The 23,529-nt window shown below is 39.1% G+C and overlaps 1 protein-coding gene across 2 annotated transcripts in view; it reads left to right on the plus strand.

Annotated features, from left to right (window-relative positions):
• The first annotated feature begins 203 nt into the window (after positions 1-203).
• Positions 204-23,529, plus strand: part of zc3h14 (zinc finger CCCH-type containing 14) — a 38,049-nt gene continuing 14,723 nt past the window's right edge. Inside the window, exons 1-8 of one of the 2 annotated variants that reach the window (XM_052015265.1) lie at positions 204-372; positions 11,181-11,223; positions 14,029-14,143; positions 16,342-16,382; positions 16,553-16,754; positions 18,651-19,116; positions 20,342-20,493; positions 22,522-22,622. In XM_052015265.1, coding sequence (XP_051871225.1) covers positions 337-372; positions 11,181-11,223; positions 14,029-14,143; positions 16,342-16,382; positions 16,553-16,754; positions 18,651-19,116; positions 20,342-20,493; positions 22,522-22,622 — 1,156 coding nt within the window. In that variant the 5' untranslated portion in view covers positions 204-336. Of the gene's footprint in view, positions 373-11,180; positions 11,224-14,028; positions 14,144-16,341; positions 16,383-16,546; positions 16,755-18,650; positions 19,117-20,341; positions 20,494-22,521; positions 22,623-23,529 lie in introns of both variants that reach the window. The other variant, XM_052015256.1, reaches the window with a different exon arrangement.

The following is a 23,529-nucleotide window of genomic DNA, read 5'->3' on the forward strand; positions in this document are numbered from 1 at the left end:
GTATTTATTTCAGATTTCCAATTTCTGTACTACTTAATTCTAGAAGAACCTCATTCTCGCAGATTGGTAACATTTTACATTACATGCACTTTCAGTTTTGTTCATTTGGTATTTGTTGAATTGAGCAAAACTGAAATATCTTTATTTGTTCGCGAAACGTTGCTATATTTTGAAATTTAAACTGAGCGCAATTTCAGTTTTGTGACGGGTAAGTTTGACCTGAATGGAGTTCCGTCCTTCTCGGGGGACCCGGCGCCTACACCGTTGCTGAGGTAGCGAGCGGGAGCCGGCGACACACAAGTGGGGGGGGGGTTGGCGGCCGATTAATGATCCGGAATGGAAATAGGAACTGAAATCAGCCGCAAGATCAGGGTAAGTGCCGCCTGAGCCGGGCTGCGGGCGGGGAGAATAGGGCTTGTATTTGGCGACCGTAGGCCCAGGTCTCGCTTGTGTCAATGGTGCCTCTGTCGGGAGGCTGGTGACCGGAGCGGCCCCGAGGCCCGTCCGGACCCCGCTCTCGCCGTGCCGAGCGGTGCGTTAGGTTAGGTGGCGGCGGCTTCGTTCGCAGCCAGGAGCTAACGCGGTCGCCATTGCCTCCTGCGAGAAAGTTTTTACACTGGCTGGGGGGCTTGCTGTCAATTCCGGGGTCATCTTCGCGACGGGCTGGGCAGCTTCAGCCACTGATGGGTCTCTAATCGCCCAGATATAATAGTATTGGGGGTGGGTGGGGTGGGGATACGGCGGAAGGCCTTTTCCAATTTAACCCTAAATAGTTCGTTACTAAAATTGTTCTGCACAAGTAATGTCTTGTTTCTGCTGAGAGTTTCAAAGATTATGGGTTTTTTTTGTTTACACCTTTTCAGTCTGCCACTGTTTCCATGATTTGGTGTGGGGAGCAGATCACCGGCAACAGCACTGTGGCAAATGCCAGGATTTATACATTGGCCGAGGAGCTTGGTTTGTGAGCCTGCTATGCAAAAATAAAAGAAACTCATCTTAGTCACATTTGAGCACTTTCCAACAAACTTTTCACTCAAATTTCACTTTTATTCTATCGCCCCCACCCAAAAAAAACATTTCAGCTGAATTCAGCATTGTATTTATATAGGGATTGTAACAAGGCAAATTTTCCCAAGGTATGATGAAAATTATCAAGTGTGACTGGGGGTAAAATAACATAGAAATTAACCAACTGGACAAGCAACTGCAGTTCAGGATCATTGTTCCAGTGGCATGAGTTCAACCATGGGAAGCAAGTAACTAAATCGTGAATTAAGAAAAAAATAACTCTAGTTCATGAGTAGAAAGCTCTCTATTAAAAGATTTCATTTTGCAATTTTCATCTGTTTTTCCTATCCCATTAACCCAATTTGTTTTCATAATTCTATGCCATTATACTTGAGGCTTAGATTTCCCCATCTATTTTATTGATCTTTTTTCATCATTGTGCCTTCCTTCCATCTTCTGGTTTGCGTAGCTCCCTGTTGATTTATTTGTACTTTGTAAACTGCTGCTTGACTTCTACAAATATTAGTTTATGGTGTTTGCTTCTTCCAAGATCAGTACTACTACTTATTCTTTACAGTAACAGCTGAATGAAGAAATTAGTTGCATAAGCTATAATTTTAATGACTTGATTAGTAAATGTAAAGGTATTGTGGTAACTTGGGGGTGTAGTTAAAAGGAGCAGAATTAGTGAAAACAGACATTCCTCTGACTAGAGTAAAGAATGGAGTGAGCTGCCCTGGAGTTCTGTTATTTTTGTTGACTATAGGTGGTACTGTTTTGATTTTGTAAATGAGACATTTAGCAAAATAGTAATTGAGCAGGATAGTAACTGACATCAGGAAAGCATACACACAAATGGACAGACATGTGGAAGATGCAATTTAATGTAGATAAGTGTGGCAGCATTGAACTTTGAGAGAAGTAATGTGAATAATCTAAATGGCAATCCCAGTGGTTCGAGATCCAGCTCACTAGATGATGTTTGCCACACTCACTTCCGACTCACTGGGGCTCTGGTTCCCACAGCCCCTTATGACTCATTAGGGCTCTAATTCCCGCACACCCAGTTAACACGTTCACTGGAAAATTAATTATAATAGTGTTAAAAAAAATGAATAAGTATATTTCGTATCGAATGAAAAACATCCTTAAAAAAATGAATAAGAAGTATATTTCGTATCAAATGAAAAACATCCAGTAGTCAACGAAAATCTAGTCTGACATGCACGTACAGGATTACGGATTTTTACTGTACTTGTCTTTGTGGTCATTGAACACAGAAACAAGAAAGTCATACCAAACCACAAATTGTTGCTTAGACTTCAATTAGACAATAGTTTACAGTAATAGACACTACAATTTAGGAAGGATGTCAAGGTCTTAGCGAATGAACAACAGAAGTTTTCCAAATGATACCAGGTGTAAGGAAGTTTAGTTATGTTGAAAGAATGGAGAAGTTGGGATTGTTCTCCTTGGAGCAGAGGCATTTAAGATTAAACATTTTCATAATTTTGAATACATCTTATGATAAGCCAAGTATGAATACATCTTATGATATTGAGAAACTGTTTCTCTGGCAGGTCAGTTGGTAACCATGGATCATAGTTTAAAAATAAATATGTTAATAATTGGAAAAAGGGAGAAATTATTTAGAGCATTGTTATGATCTGGGACATACTTCCTGAAACCTTGGTGGAATCGGATTCTATAGGCACCTTCAAGTGACGGTTGGATGTGCATTTGAACAGACTAATTTCCAGGGTTAACAGTGGGGATGGGAGGAGTGGAGGAGATCAGAATCAGGTTTGTTATCACTGACTTATATGTATGAAATTTGTTGTTTTGTAGCAACAGTACAGTGCAAAGACATAAAATTACTATAAATTACAAAATAAATAAATAGTGCAAAAAAAAGAATAACGAGGTAGTGTTCATGGGTTCAGGGACCATTCAGAAATCTGATGGCGGAGGGGAAGAAGCTGTTCCTAAAACACTAAGTGTGGGTCTTCAGGCTCCTGTACCTCCTCCTCAATGGTAGTAACGAGCAGAGGGTGTGTCCCAAATGGTGAGGGTCCTTAGTGATAGATGCTGTCTTCTTGAGGCACTGCCTCTTGAAGATGTCCTTGATGTTGGGGAGGGTTGTGCCTGTGATGGAGCTGGCTGAGTCTACCACCCTCTGCAGCCTCTTGCAATCCTGTGCATTGAAGCCTCCATACCAGGCTGTGATGCAATCAGTCAAGATGCTCTCCATATATCTATAGAAATTTGCAAGAGTCTTTGGTGACATACCAAACCACCTCAAACTCTTAACAAAGTAGAGGTGCTGGCATGCCTTCTTCAATGTGTTGGGCCCAGGATAGATCCTCTGAGATGTTGATGCCCTGGAACTTGAAGCTGCTCGCCCTTTCCACTGCTGACCACTCACTGGGTACTGGTGTGTGTTCTCCTGACTTCCCCTTCCTGAAGTCCACAATCAATTCCTTGGTCTTGCTGATGTTGCTAAGTGGGAAGCAATGGTATTGGGACATAGACGGGTAATTCCTTCAAAGAGTCAGTGTGGGTTGTATAATCTGATTGATAATATTTTTCAGGAAGTGATATAAAAATGGACCTTGCTTCTTTCTGAGCTGTACAGTTCTGTCATCTCCTAAGTAGATGTACCGTGTCAGTAAAGGAAGCATCCTTCTTCCCCTTATCAAAGTGAAAATGTTTGCTACCCATCCACAGGTTAGAAATGATGAGAGTTGAGGAATGAGACATTTTAAGTAACATGTTATTACATTTTGTTTTCTGTGCGGTATCTCATCCACCAACAAAACTACTATATTAGGAAAGATTCAAATATCTTTACTATGTTTGAATTTGAGATCTATCTGCAAATTAATTGCTGAGTACTACTCTGTTTAACAGCAAAAATGTTTAGGGTAACAAACAATCTGCTGGAAAAACTCAGTGGGTCAAGCAGCATCTGTGGGGAGAGGAATTGTCAATGTTTCGGTTCAAAACCCTGCATCAGGACTGAGAGTGGATAGGGAAGAGTATAAAGAGTAGGGGGAGGGATGAAACAGGGGCCAGGAGGAGATTGGTGGACCGAGGAGGAGTGAAGGATGATGGACAGATGGAGCCAGGTGGGGGAGAGACAGGCAGGTGGATGATAGGTGGAAGCAGACCAAAAGAAAAAAAGAGGGCAGATGGAGCCAGTAGGAGGTGGGGAGGGTGAAGGTGGAGACAGCTCGGAGTGTGATAAGTGGGAACACAAAGGCTACTAGTGCTGGGATCTGATAAGGAAGTTGATAATGGGAACCATTTGGGGAAAGTTGGAACCAGATAGAGGAGGGGATTCAGTGGGTGAAACGTGAGGGTAGTACATGGATGGAACAAGGAGGGAGACAAAAATGGGTGATGGGGGGGCTGAAGTGGGGGTATGGGAAAGGGGACAAAAATGGGAGTACTGGAGGGGATCGGAAGGAGAGGGGGGAGGGAAACATAGGAGCTAAGGCTTACCTGAAATTGGAAAATTCAGTATTCATGCCATTGGGTTGTAGATGACCCAGGCAGAATATGAGGGGTTGTTCCTCTGGTTTGCTTTGCATCTCACCCTGCCAGTGGAGAAGGCTGAGGGTGGGCAGGTTGGCGTGGGAGTACAAAGGACCCATCTTAGATATGGAAAAAATCAAATTGGTTTTATTAAGAAGAATTGATTTCAAACATTATTAAAATACATTTTAAGGAAAGAAAACTGTTTCCTCCTAATCTCTTGTTTGAGAATCCCTATACATTCGGATGGAAATACCTTGCAGCAGCTCAGCCTGGAGTAGGAACACAGTGTTTGATTCCTTCATGCAACTTCCAGTGATGAAACAGTGTAACAGATATGCCAGTTTCTGCCATTTACTTCATCCTGGACACATGGATCTGTTTAAATTCTGGATATTTTACTTCAGATTGGCTGAATGTCAGTTGTTCTCCACCAAGCCATTAAGCTACAGCCAATGCAATTTGGTTCAATCGTAAGTGTTGTACTGGACCAGCAGAGATGAATCTGCAATGTGCTGCTCACTTTCAAGAATGTAATAAAGATCCATTAGACTTGCATCAATCTCATGTAAAATAATGGAATTAATTGTTAGGAATAAACAGCTGCCAATAAGAACAAAGTAAGCAGCACTGAACATGAGTTGTGCCTGGTCAGCCTCTGATTTCTGTGAACAAAAGCCCCATCACTGAACTTTAGACATATTGTATTATATCTAGAATTCCATATTTAGCAATTCCATTCAGAAGCCTATCACTCAACACAGAACTGTAAGGATACTGGGTAGGAATGTGTAGAAAACTGCCTGAGATAAGTGATATGTACCTGCTGAAGAATTTTTATTGGAGCAAGGCATGATATGAAGCTACGTGTTCTACACTCCAACTAAAATAATGTCTTCTCCTATTCAGCGTATCAAAATCCTCAATTAAAAAAAAATAAACTTGGGTCACCTCCTCTAAATGGATTCACAAGCATACTGTAAAGAAATAAGGAAAGTTGGCTTCTGTGGATCCTAATGAGGAATGGGAAGGCTTGTCTAGGGACATTTATACTTCCATTCAGAAAGGGCAGTAAGGGGATTAAAGAAAAAAAAAACGCTGTTGCAGAATTTACAGAAGACATAACTTTTGGTACTTCACCGTTAATGCTTAGCCAGGGAGGGTGTGGAAATTATAGATGGCAATAGAGGATCAGTGCAAGATTATAAATATTGTGCAGTTATTCATTTCTCCATATACACGGGTAAGTTTCAGTTTTAGTTATCTATTCAGCCAGATCCAAAATTTTACCTACCTAGAAAAAACTAATTCCATTAACTTGTCAATTTTTACTCATTCATAGCCATGGCAATAACTGCAATTACTAATATAAAAGAGTACACCTTGATTGAATTATGAATACACCGTTGAACAAATATTATACACATACAACTGATTGAGTAGCTACCCTGTTTAGAATTTGCCTCCCTTGGGCCCAAAGGATTCTAGCACAAAATTTGGAAAGGGTGTAATTTGATTAGCAAATATGAAGGCATGCACTTCATCTGTCCTAACTTTCATGATTTCTTACTAACTTTATTGAGTTTTTTGAGGAAGTGACGAAGGTGATTGATCAAGGTAGAGCTGCGGATGTTGTCCATGTGGAATTTATTGAGGTGTTTGACGAGGTCCTTCATGGGAGGCTCATCCAGAAGATTAAGGTGCATGTGATCCATGGTGAATTGGCTGTTTGGATTCAGAATTGGCTTACCTATAGAAGACAGAGGGTAGTGGTCGATGGGACTTATTCTGGATGGAGGTCTGTGACTAGTGGTGTTCCACAGGGATCTGCACTGGGACCTCTGCTGTTTGTGATATATATAAATGACCTGGATGAAAGCATAGATGGGTGGGCTAGTAAGTTTGCAGACGATATGAAGATTGATGTTGGTGTGGATGGTGTAGAAGACTGCCAAAGAATACAGCGGGTTTAAGCTCCATTGCAGATGTGGGCAGAGAAATGGCAGATGGAGTTTAACCCAGCCAAATGTGAGGTGTTGCACTTTGGGAGATCAAATGTAAAGGGACAGTACACTTTTAATGGCAAGACCTTAACAGTGTTGATGTGCAGCGGGATCTTGGGGTCCAAGTCCATAATTGCCTGAAAGTGGCTACACAGGTTGATAAGGTGGTAAGCAAGTTGTATGGCATGCTTGCCTTTATTAGTTGAGGAGTTGAGTTCAAGAGTTGGGAAGTTATGTTGCAGCTTTATAAAACTCTGGCTAGGCTGCCTTTGGAGTATTGCATTTAGCTCTGGTCACCCCATTACAGGATGGATGTGGAGGCTTTGGAGAGGGTGCAGAAGTTGTTACCAGGATACTGCCTGGATTAGAGGGCATGTGCTATAAGGAGAGGTTGAACAAACTTGATTTGTTTTCTCTGGAGTGGCAGAGGCTGAAGGGAGGTTTCTAAGATGAGAGGCATAGAGAGACAGCCGGAATAGTTTGAATAATGGTTCATTGGATATTCTTGGAACACTTGGTTACTGAGGTTTCTTTGTGCTTTTTCTGTCTAGTACAAAATTTGGACAACTATGACAAAATTCCTATTTAAATGCTATAACTAAATTTCTGGTGATGATTGTGCTGAAGGAGTACATATATTTTTTTTGTTTCAGAACTAGCTTGGCTTCTTATCCAAATCCTATCCTGTGAAAAGCCACTGCTAACATGGTAGTAGAATTTTTAAAGCCAGTGTTATCTAATGAAAATTAATGAAACTGCAGATGCTGGAAATCTGAAATATATGACAGGCAACTAGAAGCTTTGGGTTGCTCCTGTGGATAGAATGCAGCTGCTCTGCAAAGTAGTCATCTAGTCTTTGTTTAGTTTCTTTGATGTAGGGGAAACCACGTTGTGAGCAAATGAGTTCCACCTAGAAGGACTCTTCGGTCACAAGATGGTGGGAGGGGATAATGAAAGAGCAGATGTTGCACATCCTACAATTGCACAAGAGCAGCATTTAATCTCCTGGGTGATTGACAGTATATATAAGAAATTGAGTTATTGAGGCCAGAAAAGATGTTCAGGAGTAATCCAGCATTTTCTGGATTTCCATGCGTAACTGCACATGTGCAGATGTCAGGGGTTGCTGTTAGTTTTATGGTGTAATGACAGTGAACACACTTAGGTTCCATGTCATAATCTCAAATTCTGGGCCAATGTTGTAGATCCAGTTCAATATAACATCAAAAGTTTTAATTTATTTTTAAAATTTGCATGTTCTCTTGCTTTATTTTGGTTCTACAAACTTGATACATACAAATTATTGCAAAACTTGACATATGTTTGTTGGATTTGAAGCTACTGCAGTATATATGGAAATGGAAGCATTAATCCACAAAATTTTGAAAAGTTGATGGACAGTTTTGTTAAAATTGCTGGCTTTTCAAAGATGTTCATCGGGTAAATAGCTCTAAGTGTTTCAAGGTTTCACTTTTTGTTGGGGGGAGGGTCACATTTGATGTCACTTTGTTTTTTGTTCTGTTCTCTAGGAGTTGAAATCCTATAGAGTTGTTTGTTTATGGGTAGTTTTCTATTATATGGCAGCACAATGGAGTCAAATAAAAACAGAATGCTGGAAATATACAGCAGATCAGGCAGCATGTGTGGACAGAGAAATAGAGTTAACACTTCAGGTCAGTGACCCTTCAACAGGTCAGCTCTGATGAAAGGTTGTGGACCGGGTACATTAAATCGGTTTCTCTCTTCACAGATCTGCCTGATCTGCTGCATATTTCCAGCATTTTCTGTTTTTACATAGAACATAGATCAGTACAGCACAGTACAGGCCTTTCAGCCCACGATGTTGTGCCGACTTACAGAAACCTACTCCATGATCAATCTAATCCTTCCCTCTTACACAGCACATAACTGTCCATTTTTCTTACATCCATGTGTCTATCTAAGAGTCTCTTAAATGTCCCTATTGTATCAGCCTCTACCACCACCCCCAGCAGTGCGTTCCAGGCACCCACCACTCCCTGTGTAAACAAAAAACCTACCTCTGACATCTCCCCTAAACTTTCCTTCTCTGACAAACTGATGTCCTCTGGTATTGGCCATTGCTGCCCTGGGGGAAAAAGTACTGACTGTCCACTCCATCTCTCCCCCTCATAATCTAATACACCTCTATCAAGTCGCCTCTCATCCTGTGTCACTCCAAAGAGAAAAGCCCTAGCTCGCTCAACCTTTCCCCATAGACATGTTCTCTAATCCAGGCAGCATCCTGTTAAATCTCCTCTGCACCCTATCTAAAGCTTCCAAGTACTGAACAGAATACTTACACTTAGTGGTCCAACCAGCGTTTTATAGAGCTGTAACATTACCTTGCAGCTCTGAACTCAATCCCCCTAATGAAGGCCAGCACACCATATGCCTTCTTAACAACCCTATCAACTTGTTGCAGCAACTTTGAGGGATCTATGACTTCAAGATCCCTCTGTTCCTCTGCACTGCTAAGAATCCTGCCATTAACCTTGTACTACGCCTTCAAGTTTGTTCTTCCAAAGTGTATCACTTCACACTTTTCTGGATTGAACTCTGCCACTCCTCCGCCCGACTCTCTATCCTGTCTATATCCCATTGTAAGCTACGACGACCTTCTACACTATCCACAACACCTCCAACCTTCGTGTCATCTGCAAACCCATACTAACCCATCTCTCTGCTTCCTCATCCAAGTCATTTATAAAAATCACAAAGAGCAAGGGTCCCAGAACAGATCCCTGGAGAACACCACTAGTCACTGACCTCCAGGCAGAATACTCTCCATCTACTACAACCCTCTGCCTTCTGTGGGCAAGCCAATTCTGAATCCATGCAGCCAAGTCTCCATTGATCCCGTGCCTCATGACATTCTGGATGAGCTTACCATAGGGAACTTTGTCAAATGCCTGACTAAAGTCTATAAAAACCACATCCACCGCTCTACCTTCATCAATTTGTTTTGTCACCTCCTCGAAAAAACTCAATTAGCCTCATGAGGTACAACCTGCCCCTCACAAAGCCATGCTAACTATCCCTAATAAGATTATGCTTCTCCAAATGCTCATAAATCCTCTCTCTAAGAATCCTCTCCAGTAGCTTGTCCACTACTGACATAAGACTCACCGGTCTATAATTCCCAGGATTATCCCTATTACAAATTTTATTTCCAGCAGCTTCATTTTTATTGTTACTTTTTGATTACTATTGAGCAATAACTTTTCATGGTAGGTCTTGCAGTTACACGGTATTATTTCTTTTTCCTTTAACTACTTTACAAAATTGTAGTTTTTGCATGAATGAATTTGGGTATTATTATGACAAATAAATAGTTTCTATGGGAGATTAATACAGTCATAAAACAGGCCATTTGGCCCAACTGGTACATGCCAACCAAGGTGCCTATCCAACCGTCCTATTATTATAGTTATTGTTATAGCTGGTTGTTATTGTACCTTCCTCAACCACTTCCTCTGGCAGCTCATTCCATATACAGTATGTACCACCCTCTGTGTGTATAAAAAAAAATCCCCTCTCACATTAAGCCTATGTCCTCTAGTTCTTGATTCCCCAAGCCTTGGAAAAAGACTGCATTCACCCTATCTATGCCCCTCATGATTTTATCTCTTTCTAGAAATGATGCATTAAGTACTGGCTGTCTAGGATTAATTTTCAACAACTTGCTTTTAAATAACACTTTAATTAAGAAGCTCCACCAAGCATTTAATTGAGAAGGTGAATATCCAGGTGAGAGAGATGGGTTTTATGAGATTTTTTGTAAGAAGGGAGTTAAGTGGCGAAGCAAATGGGAAGCGGGTGTTTGATCAGAAGACCAAAATGGTGAAGGCATAGTTACCAACTTGGGATCATTCTGTTGGCATGGCTTAATGCTAAGCTTCAAAGGTTGTGTCTTCACATTTTCTTGCAACTTTTTGCTTCCTATTGTTGACAGTGGTCCTCCTCTAAATCCCAAAAATGCATACATTTGTCACTTAACACTTCAAAGACTTTCCCAAAACTCATCTCTTCAGCTATTGGAGTGCTGTTTTTAAACTTAAGTTGAAGCAGCAGAATGCTTGAATGAGTGTCAATGTTTTAAGTTGGCCTAAAACTTTGTTGTATTTCTGCAGGCCATGCAGGAATTTCTTAAGAAATTAAATTCTCAAGAAATTAATTTCTCCAAGAGTTTGGATTTTACATAGTACGAGATCCTTGGCAAAGGGAGGTCAGCGTAAAATTGTAAGAGTGTTCCAGAATAGAGCATATATTACACACAGTTTCAATTGCCTGAATTTCTAAAAACAGAAGTTCTTAAAAACTATGTGTGAAATTTTGACACAGTTTTCTAAAAAAAATTCTAAGTTTTCCTGAATGATGTCCATAAGAACGTAGACAAAAGTAATCATTTATTTGCCACTTTTCCTGGATATGTTTGTTCCAATTCCCTCACCCAGCACTTAACTCTGCATGACAGACTGAGTCCTTGAAGGTACTGCATAAGTACAAGATGTATACTTTAAAATCTGATTAATAGATACAATGTTTTGTTTGTAATGTTATGTAAACTTCTGGTATTTGATCTGCTTAAATATATTTAACTTATATTTTCAGACTGCTATTAAGGGAAAACTGCAAGAGCTTGGGGCTTATGCAGGTAAGCTTTTAATTATAGTTCATATCGTAACTATTAGTTTCAATGCACGTTCTCTGAAAAGGTAGGACTCTGCACAGTTTTGGAGAAAAACTCCAATTGGACATGAAAAGTTCCATATTTTTCTGAATTTACAATTCAGTTCCCTGACTATGATCATATGTTGCTGATGGAAAGGATGGAATATTTTAACTGGAAATTTGCACTGTGGAATACTTTGGCCTGTGACTCCTTAGAATATTTTGATGCTAGAATATTTGACATGTTTCTGTGAAGCTGCAGATTAAGAGAGAAAAATCGGGATTAACCTTTTATTGGTCAATGTAGACACAGTGGGCCAAATGATGTTTATGCTGTACTGAAAATTCTGTGATTCTGCTGAATTTGGTGCCAGAACAGGAATATCACTGAATCCCTACAGCACTTTGTGAGGGCAGGGTGAACTGCTGGAAGTTGTGTTTTACACAGATACCAGTGAAGGAGGGAATTTGTGTGTCACTGGCAAGGCCAGCATTTATTGCCCATCCCTGATTGCCCTTGAGAAGGTGGTAATGAGCCTCTTTCAACTATGCAGTTCATCAGGCGAAGATACTTCTGCAATATTACTAACATTAATTCAGCTGGGAACTGATGATGTTCGAGAGCGACATAGATTTTAGTTTTATTCATCTGATAGTTAATCCAATATTCTTTCCATCCCTTGACACTTCCAGGTAATGTGAAGGCCAAAACCCTCTTGAGATGGCTCCCGCTGTTTATCATTTTTAATAAATGTTTATTTATAGGAAGTGGGCCCTAAAATTTTCTATTATCATGATGGTCTTCAAGGAGGTAGTGGTAAACTCCCAACTTGAACTAGTTGGTGTCGTAAAGATTTTTCCATTGTCGTAGTAAATAGAAAGTTCCATAATTTAGACCCAAAGGCAATATAGAAATGGTGATGTATTTCTAAGTCGGGATTTGAAGGAGAACTCACAGGATTTGGTGATGGTACCTGCTGCGCCTGTCCTTGTTGGTAGAAGTTGTGGTTCATGACAAGTTGTAGGAGCAGCCACAGCAAGTATCTAGAGTACTTTTGTGAACAGTACATAAAGAAACCACAGTTTCAGTGTTCCAGTGAAAGGAATGGATTTTTAGGGCAGTGGATGGAATGGAAATAAAATAGGCCGCTTTATCCCATATAGTGTTAAGCTTCTTGAATACTATTGGAGCTGTACTTATCCAGGCAAGTGGAGAGTATTCTATCAAACTCCTGACTTAAGCAATGCAGATGGTGGAAAGGTATTTGGATATCCTCTTGATGAACTGATTAGTTACTTGCCAAACCAGTGCTCATTATCTGAAGCCAGAGTATTAATATGGCTGGTCAATTTGAGTTTCAGATAAATATTAACCCCTGCAGGATGCTGATGGTGTAGGGCTTAGTGACTGTAATGCCATTGAGTGTTAAGGGTAAGTGGTTAGGCTTTCTCTTGTTGGAGATGGTCATTGCCGAGCGCTTTGATGGCACAAATGTTAATTTCCACTAATTGGGTCATGATTGAACATTGTCAAGGTAATGCTGAATGCGGGAGTAGACTCCTTCATTTTCTGAAGAGCTCTAAATGGAATGGAATTAATCATTGCATTATCATAAGCAACCATCCTCGCTTTCTTCCTTAAGATGGAAGGAAAGTCATTGATGGAGATGATATTTGGGTGTCAGAGGCTGCGGAACTCGGTGATGTCCTTGGGTTCAGATCACTGACCATAACTATCTTCCTTTGTGTGAGAAATGGCTGCATCCATTGGAGTGCTTATGATGCCCATTCACCAAAGCTCCTTGATGATTATGGGCATTCTCCTTACGGATCAATTATAATCACTCTCATCTTGGCTATAGATTTCTGCTCTTGGGGCCTTGATGGACTGAGGCTATGAGTGGTTCTGGCAAAACCCAAACTGGGCATCGGTGAGCAGATTAGTGATGAACTGGTGTTGTTTGATAGCCGTGTCGATAAGACCTTTCATCACTTTGCTGATTGAGAATAGACTGATTGATTGGACAGTAATTGGCTGGGTTGGATTTATCCTGCTTTTTGTGAGCAGGGCTCTCCTGGGCAATTTTCAAATTGTCAAATAGATGCCAGTGTTATAACTACTGAAAAGTTTGGCTGGTAGTTAAGCTAGATCTGAAGTGCAGATCTGAAGTGCTACATTTGGGCTGTTGTCTGGTCCTGTGGTTTTTACTCTGTTTGGTGCTGTCAGCTGTTGATATCATGTGGAGTGAATCAAATAGTTTGCAAGCTAAAATTGGGGGATCTCTGGGGGAAGTCTAGATGGATAACCCATTCTGGCTAAATATGGTTGAGAATGTTTTAGCCTTGTCTCTCTCACTTGTGCTGGATCCCACCATTGTTAAGATTGGGAATATTCTTCGAGATGCCTCTTCATCCTTTAACTGTGTAGTGGCTTTCCCAGGTTGGTACATTCATTTTAGGTAATCCTGGTGCTGTTGCAAGCTGGCCTTTGTGCTTTCCTTGTTGAACTAGGGTTGATCAGCTGACTAAATTGTAATGGTAGAGTGAGGGATATGCTGGACATTGAGCAAACTGATACTGTTACACTGCCATTGGGCCATGTTTTCAGTTGCCAGATCCGTTTTGACTCTGTTTTTAGCACCTTGGTAGTTCCACACAACAGGATGTGACCGTGCACAGGAACATGTAGAATGGAATTTCTTTGAGTGTATGAATACAGTTTTGTCTGTACAATTTTTCTTTAACTTTGTGATTCTAATGTGCAGACTGTTTCTCTTCCCATCTGTAGATGAAGAGCTCCCAGATTACATCATGGTTATGGTAGCCAATAAAAAGAGTCAAGAGCAAATGGCAGAAGATCTTGCTCTCTTTCTGGGAAGCAATACTCTCAAATTTACTGTATGGTAAGTTTTCCTTTAATGTTATAATTAAACTTTAGTTTCTTTTCTGTTCCGTTAGATTTGTTTTATATATTTTAATGCTTGTGCTTTAAAATACAGGCAACCCCAACATTATGGCTGTTCAGATAACAGAAGTTTGTCCTTACAGAATTCATAAATCACTACTCAAAAATTGAGATATGAAATAAATTTACAGAATTCCTGTGGAAAAATTTTTTTAAAACTTTACTATTTTTTTCAACTTGCATTTCTTGATGCATGCGCAGATGATGAGGCTTCGCATTATGGATAATTGGGATAGGACCATTTTCGAGGAATGCAACCCCTCCATAACACTGGGGTCACTTTATAGAACATGCATAAGCAGTACTATTAGCAGTCAGTGTTTAAAACTTTAAAGCGTAGAACTTATTTTAATCACTTTCTGGTTAAATATTCAGGGTTCCAAGGATGGATCTAGGATATCTCAAAGGCATGTTCTTTTGAAAACCCAACCAATTTTTCATTTTAAAATGTAATCTGTAGCAAGTCTGTCTCCAGTTTGGGGTCTTCACAGCACAAAACATGATAATTTAATAGATTAGATCTATGATGCAAGCTGTTCTTCTGTTACCTTATTCTGGACCACTTGGAATTACTTTTCCCCATCAATCCTGACTTTCCATTGAACATTCTATTCTGCTATAACCATTTACACACATCCTCTGGATCTCAGTATTTTTCCTAATTTTTCTCATTGCTCTCCTTAGTCTTGCCCCATCATGCTTCTGTCATTTCCTGTCTTATCCGAGCGAAAAGACAACTTTTTATTTTACCCTGACCCTTTTCCCTGTCACTGTTACATGTTTTGATTCTCATAAAAGTTCAATGACCTGAAATCATAACCCTACCATTTATCGCATGCATCTTTGGAAACTGATCTGTTAGATGATTATGTCATTTTATTGAGATTTGCAGCAAATGCAAAAGTTTGCTTTTCTTTTCCCTGAATGAATTAGTTCATTTTCTGTAAAGTCTGTGATTTGAGACGATCAATTGATTGGGATGGCAGGAATCTTGAATCAGATTTATTATCACTGACGTGATGTGAAATTTGTTGTTTTGCAGCAGCAGTATAGTGCAAAGACATAAAAATCTATAAGTTACAAAAATAAGTAACTAGTGCAAAAAAGGAATAATGAGGTAATGTTCATGGGTTCAAGGAACATTCAGAAATCTGATGACAGAGAGGAAGAAGCTGTTCCTGAATTGTTGAGTATGGGTCTTCAGGTTCCATCCGGGACATACCCGCTTCTCATTACTACCTCCTCGCTGATGGTAGTAATGAGAAGAGGCCATGTCCCGGAAGGTGAGGGTCCTGAATGATGGATGCTGTCTTCTTAAGGCACCGCCTCTTGAAGAAGTCCTCGATGGTGGGGAGGTTTGTGCCCATGATGGAGCTGGCTGACTCTATAAACCCTCTGCAGCCTCTTGCGATCCTTGCAATGGAGCCTCCATACCAGGCTGTGATGCAACCAGTCAGAATGCTCTCCACTGTACATCTAGAGTGAAAATAAGAGCAGGAGTACATCATTCAACCCAGAGCTCATTTCACCATGTAGTTTGATTACAGCAGAACTCTGTCAATTTCCCTGTGCAGTAAAACTATGCAGATAAAATGTGCACAATATAAATTTTAATGTGATCTGAAGATGGGTGCGAGGTGATAAAGTTTGGCTGGAATATAATTGTAATTTGTAAAGTAAGGAAAGAAGAGGTAAGTTTTTTTTGCACAGGGTAGTTGATATCTGGAACATGCTGCTAGAAGAGATGGTGAAATCAGACACAAGTGCTATGTTTAAGAGATATTTAGACAGACACTTAAATAGGCAAGGCATAGAAGGATGCTGCCCTGATGCAGACAAATGGGATTAGTGTAGATGGGCAAGGAGGTCAGCATGGATGTGCTTGGCCAAAGGGCCTGTTTTCTGTGCTATACAACTCTATGAATCCAAAAACTTTCATTGTTGGAGACATATTTTGCAAAACACCACGGATGCTTGTCATATTGTGATTATGCAAGATCCCTAAGTCCTTGAAGAATTTGATGCTTGTGCATTATGTAGACATCTTACTTTTACTCAAAGTATGTAAAATGAAATGCATGTTTAAACTTAAAGCCTTGCAGTATTCCAGGAACTTAATGTACTGCTTTTACTTAGGCTGCATGGTGTCCTTGACAAGCTACGCTCTGTAACAGTTGGTAAGTATATCCAGATCACTTTTACTCAAAACTTAAATTCTGCACATTGATTTCAACACAAATGCCACTGTTTTCAAATTAAAATTAAATGTTAAAACAACCAGAAATTACTGGAAATCATATTTATATGTTGCATCATCAGAAATGATTTTATTTTTTATGAGTTGCAGAACCCACCACTGTAAAGCAACAGCCAAACCACACAGATTGTAATCTATTTCCTTCAGAGAAGAGTCGAGCAGCTGTCAGTGGAAGCACTGATCAAAGTAGTGAAGATGTTCGTATTCTAGCTGTGTCCAGCACGCATTCTGAAAAAAATGATTCTCGAGTTACTACCAGCTCACTGCAAGAGCAGACAATACCCAGTATCAGGTAAGAGTGCCATTTAAAATTCTGTGGTGAATATATAGCTCACAGATGACGAGATAATAGTAGGAAAAATTGAATGGGCTGATATCACTTGAAAATGTACTCAAAAAAAAAAGGACTCTGGTAAAGGCTTGCTCAGCTAAATCCTCTGCAAGCACTGCGCTCAATTTATAGCGTGGCTGATGTGTTACATATTCAAAAGTACTGTAGCTATACTCCGTAAATCTAACTGACTTAAAATTCCAATTTGTTTCATCGGTTTCCTTAAGTGTGGTAATCTCACCCTTTTTTTGGATCTGATATCCTGCAATAGTTGAAAAGAAATGGATTAGTTATGATCCCTCAAAATTCCCATAGATTCTGGAATAGTTCCAGCAGATAGGAAGCTAGTAAACGTAACAATGGTATTTCAGATAACCAGTCAGCCTGATATCATTGTTGGAAAATTGCTGAAAACCATCATTAAGGACGTGGTAGCAGGGTACTTAAGCCTTAATAAAGCATGATTTTATGAAGGGAGAACCATGATTCAGGTTTTCTGAGGATGTAATTAGAAAGGTAGATAAGTGGAAACCAATAGATGTTATATATCTGGATTATCAAAAGGCATTTGATAACCCACCACATGGAAAATTGTTCCAGAAAATAAGAGCCTATAGTGTTAGGATGATATATTAACATGGTACAGGACCTAAACAAGCAGTTAGAAAAGCAAATATTGGCCTTTATTGCAAAGTTAAGGAAAAGTAAAGAAATTTGCTGAGATTGTTAGAGGGCTTTGATGAGACTACATTCAGAATTTTCTGTGCAATTTTGGTTTCTGTACCTGAGGGAAGTTATACAGGTTCTGCAGTCTGCAATACAAAGATTTACAGATTGAGTCCTGGGATGAAGGAGCTGATCTATGAAGAGTGTTTGAGGAAAATGGAGTTTTAAAAAATGAGGTGCTCAGTGAAACGTGCAAGACTTTGAGAATTATTGAAAGAGTAAATGATGAAAGTTTAGTCTCTGGAGAGTTTAGACCTAGAGTGCATAGTCTAAGGTTAAAGGCTACTTTGGACTGAGTTGAGAAGAAATTTCTTGAAGAATTGAAATGTGGATGCTCAATTGTTGAGTCTGTTCAAAGCTCGGATTGATTGATTACTGGATGCTAGGAGAATGAGAGGGAATGTGATCTGGAAATAAAATGGCCTTGAGGAATAGCGTCAGTATTATTGAATGGCTAATGCCTGTTATTTCTTCTGTTCTTGTGATCTTATTTGTCAGTAACTATCAAAAGGTAATTCAGATGTTTCCCAAGAAGTGAAACCTTGTATTAATCTGAAATTGTGATGGTGACTTGAGAAGATAGTTCATGATAGATGTCGATTTTCACCTAGCTAATCCTGAGAGTGAGTGTTTGACAGTTTAAAGGTGAATTATCTGGACTGCGTTCTCTAATAAATGGAACCAAAATGTTAGTGTTTTTCAATTTCACAAGCAATATCATAATTTCCGTTGTCAGAATTATTTTCTGAAAGGTCAACTTGTATTGGTTAATTTTGTACTCCATGCAAGTCACCACCCCATAATCAGCAAGATTTCATTTGTTTTGATTGCTGCTCTTGTCTTTTCCCAAATAGTATAGTTGAATTTTTCAGTTTTTTTTCCTGGTTTCTCCAATCCTGGATCCAAAGTTTAATACTGTAATGCCTTGAAAATAGAAAAAAAAGTTTAATTATACAATTTTAAGAATTCTGACTTCAAAGATGAGTTAATAAAACTACCTCAATGTTCAGCCAGATGAATTAAGTTTTTCTTTGTTGTGTAACGCAGATTTAATTAAGAAGCTTGTACATAAAATTCTGTAAGAGTGCCTCTGATGCTTTCCTCAACCACTTTTACCTTATTTACATACAGAACAACTTTGGAGAGGAGTTCATCTCAGTTAACGTCAGCAGTGAAGCCTATGACAGAACCAGTCTCCTCTGAAGCAGTAATAGACATTAAACCTGAACCAGATGATCTTATAGATGGGGACCTTAACATTTTGCAGGAACTTCCATCATCTTCTAAGAAGAAGCCTGTGGTGACAGTTTCGTATAATGTATCTTGTCCTTCATTTGATACCTTTGGGCCAGAAGAAAATGTTTCACAAGTGTACAAGGCAACTGAAACTAGCACTCAGCCTGTAAGGATGGCTCAGAATAATGTGCAGCCATGTAATTTAGGAGAAGGCACCTTGCATGGCTACAGACTATTAGAAAATACTGGCAATGTTTACAGATCATATGAAAGCACCTTGCAAGCTTACAACAGATTATCGGAAAGTGGAATACAGGTTTACAGGTCATCAAAGTCTAACTCTGAGCGATCAAGTAGAGATGTGAGTAGAAATTAATAACCATGAATGCTTGAATAGATTTAGTTTGTTGAAACCTCTGCACATATTTTCTACAATAATGTTGCCTGTCTCATGCAAATCCACTTTATTTATTATCCCTAGGACTCCATGTCGCTTTGCAATTATTTTCAGCCTAGTAGTAACTTTACTAAAATTGCACCTTTGACTGGATCTCTTTTCCATTTGTTCACTATATATTGTCAGCATCTTCAGTATGGTATGTCTTTTGCTGTCCATCCATTTCTTCCTTTATGCATTTTCTATGGATGGGTTTTCTCCCCCATCAGCTGTATAAACTGCTTCTTATCTTTGAATATCCCATTTTTAATACTAACTTCTCCTAATAGTGTAGCGGTTAGCATAACGCTATTACAACATCAGCGACCTGGGTTTGATTCCGGGCAGTGTCTGTAAGGAGTTTGTACGTTCTCCCCGTGTCTGCATGGGTTTCCTTTGGATGCTCCGGTTTCCTCCCACATTCCAAAGATGTATGGGTTAGGAAGCTGGGCATGCTATGTTGGCGCCGGAAGCGTGGCGACACTTGTGGGCTGCGTCCAGAACACTCTATGCAAAAAAGATGCATTTCACTGTGTGTTTTGATGTACACGTGACTAATAAAGATGTCTTGTCTTATACTCCAACTTATAACATTAATTCTTTCTTAGAAACCCAAATTCTTATAGTCGCATGCTTCCGTCCAGTCTAAGTACTTTCAAACCTAATCAACCATTTAGTTTCTCCTCATTGTTACTATTCATCTGAAATACTGGGTCCCCCTCCAACTTCTTAGTATTTCTGCATCCACAAATTTTCCTCCACATTTTCTTCCTCCACTTTACCAATTCTGCATTCCCTCCTAATTCCTTAAAATCCAATCAATATATTTTGTAGCTTGAACAATGCAATAAAATATTAAATGTTATATTATTCCATCCTTCATGAACATCTTTCATTGATATTGTCTGTTTCTAGTTGCTTTGGAGATGTATATTTGCACAATTCATATTAATCGTGAAATTCCATTTCTAACCAGATACCTGACAGGATAAGAAAGTTGCAGATTTTACTGCTATTGTACAAGAACATTGTTTTCAGTGATAAATTATTAAAAGGCCCCACTGAAGTAATGAAAGCTATTTAGGTTGATTACATACAGACTGAAGAGTTATATACTGGACAAGGATTTTTGCTTTTTTGTGTGTCATAGGATGAAAGTTCCAAGAAGAGAAAGACGTCAATCATTAGTTCAGTCATTAAGGTAAACAAGACCAGTGATGGCGAAGATGACGATGATGACTTTGGCACAAGAACAGGAAGTCTTTCCAGTAGTATTTCTGTTCCAGCAAAACCTGAAAGAAGGTACGGAAAGCATAAAAAATTATATGCATGCATTCGAACTTTCAGGATTTCCTTTGCAATATGCAGATGGCATTTTTTTTCCATTTGAAATTGTTATAGTTTGTGCAATTGAAGTTGCAGCATCTGTAATTTATTTTCCTTTTCTGATGTGATTACTACCTGTAATTTTGATTTCGTGTACACTAAAAAAAAGTTCATTTTTAACTACAGTGCTACAGTTTTTTGAACATTATTTTCTTGTGCTGCAGAGCAACTTTATATTTTTGAAACTGGGGAAGCTTGATCTTCATTCCACAGTACATTCTGAATAGGGATTCATTCTGGTTTGGAAGTAATAACTGGGCTATGTAGTTACTTTGCAATTCTAGTTATTAAATTGAGAGAACACAAGGTAAAGTCCAATAAGATGTTGAAAATATGAATACAAAAAATAATTCTGGAAGCATTCAGCAAGCCAAACAGTACCTGTAGAGAAAGTAAGATAATTAATGGCCCTGAATTCATTAGTCAGTACTGTAAGATAAAATTTACTTGAGTTCAAAATCTACAAGAAGTGAGTCAGGAGTGTGAAGGAATATGCTCTACTTGCTATTCCAACAACACAGAAGATGCTTGACCATCCAGAATAAAGCTTCCCACTTGATTTACACCACGTATATTACTCTAAATTTTCACTGTGGCTGCAGTCTGAGCCATGTAGAAATAGCACCACCCACACCCATGACCTATATCTTTACCTTTTAAGGATGTGATTGCACTGGAGTTGGTGCAGAGGAGATTCACCAGAATATTGCCTGTGATGAAGCATCTCAATTATAAAGAGAGACCGGATAGACTGAGTTTGTTTCCCTTGGGGCGGAGTCAGCTGAGTGGGTACCTGATAGAGGTATACAAAATTATGTGGGCACAGATAAGGTGGATAGGAGGAAACCTTTCCCCATAGCAGAGGAATCTAAAACTAGAGGGCATAGCTTTAGGGAAAGGGGTAAGAGGTTTAGAGCGGATCTGGGAAAGAAATTTTACACCCAAAGGGTGATTGGAAACTCGAGCTCTGCATGAGAGGGTGATGGACGTAGAGATTCTCACAACACTTAAGAAGTATCTAGATGAGCAGTTGAATTGCCAGGTCGTAGAAGGCTAAGGACCAAGTGCTGGAAAATGGGATTAGAATAGATATTGCTTGACGGTTGGTTTGGACATGGTGAGCTGAAGGGCCTGTTTCAGTGTTGTATGACTCTGTCTTTGAGAAGGACAAAGACAACAGCTGCAGGTTTCTTCAGGTGATCTAGAACTATGCTGTGCCCAATTTTTTGTGAAAAATTGAAGCATGTGTATTGCTGATGTTTTGCACAGTGGTAGTGAAGTTCTGTTTAAAAAAAAAAATCCGAAAAGTGGTCCATATTAATAATAGCAGTGTGTTCTGATGTAGAATTAACATAAATTAGTTGTGTTTAAGTTTTCTTGTAAACAAAAATGGTTCTGAAGTTCCAAAAAATTCCAGGGCTTTTAAGATGTAACCCTATAGCACAACTGGAAGACATACAACTGAGTACTGCTTAAAAAGGAACAGAACATGAGGGAGGAGGATTGAGAGAATAATGAAGACAAAAATAAATAGAATGACTTTACAGAATGTCAGGCAATTTCCCGTCATAATCATATTTCCAGAAAATAATCAGCTTTTCATACAATTTTTTTAAGCCTGTAGCATGTTAGAAAATCTATATTAGGTCTTAAGGTTTTTCCCAAAGCTACTTCCCATGAGGCATAAATGATTGTTATTTTCTTTCATGTTACCAGAATTCATGAAAATAGCTTGTATGTTATTCATGTTATTTTGTAGAACTGCTTAAAGATCACATTGCATTTCCAACTTTTAAGGGCTCTGTCTGCCATCTCATGTTGACCTGGTATAGTTTCTGTACCCCTGGGAAACAGATTTTTTAACAGGCTATGCTTTTTAGCATGTTATCAACACATATATAATAAAAATAAGAGAAATGTATTCAGAGCCAGTTTGTTTTTCAGGCCTACTTTGCCACCTTCTAAACAGGCCAATAAGAATCTAATACTAAAAGCAATCACAGAGGCCCAGAAATCTGTAAGCAAGACCACAAGTTACCCTGCAGGTAAAGTGTTGTTTAATGAATGTATGTAATCAGGCTGATTTTTGATTTTGTGCTGTTTGACATGGTTATAGTAAACATCTATAATTGATAAATATTAGCACTGGGAATTTGGGATTTGTTGTTGGTTTTTAATTGGTCTTAAAAATCCTCTCCAGGCACCTTTTCTTTAAGGTTTTCCAAAAGCATTTGTTGATTTCACTTTTACTTATGCATTCCTTATCAGGCACCAAAATTAAGGCCCACTTCCAGATTTCCAATATTTTAAAAGCAAGACTTGGTAACACCCGAGTGGCTGATTCCTGATTTAATCTGTATTTACTTTGACAACCTAGTGCTCTAATGGTTTGGCCGCTCATATGGGCAGCACAGTGCTGGAGTAGTTGGTGCTGCTGCCTCTCAGCTCCAGGTACCTGGATTTGATCCTGACTTTTGAATGCATGGAGTTTGCTGTTCTCCCCTTGACCTTGTAGGATTCCACCAGCTGGTTAAGTTTATTCCCATATCCCAAAGATATTCTGATAGGTTAATTAGCTGCTGTAAATGAGCTATTAATACAGATAAGTGGCAAAATAAAGCAGAATTAATGGGTATCCAAGAGAGAGAAACTTTCAGAGATACATGGAAATAAGGAGGGAGGTTTTTTTCTGTATGTACCTGGCAGGTGGTATTGGCAGCGTCCTGTGTTGTAATCAATAAGTAGCTATTATTTTTTTAAAGGAATGGAACAAACTTGTCTAAATGAATTTATATTGTTATGTTTGAATTTTTTTGTTCCAATCTAGATACTTTGCATTAAAAGCCAAGTGTTTCATCAAAACAAAACATTCTATTTTAGTTTCATTTCCATTTTCAACACTTTGTTAATTATTGCTTGTTTTTATTGTAAAACTGAAGAAATGTAACTTGA

Source organism: Pristis pectinata, chromosome 1 (genome assembly GCF_009764475.1).
Source record: "Pristis pectinata isolate sPriPec2 chromosome 1, sPriPec2.1.pri, whole genome shotgun sequence".
Classification (NCBI taxonomy): Eukaryota; Metazoa; Chordata; class Chondrichthyes; order Rhinopristiformes; family Pristidae; genus Pristis; species Pristis pectinata.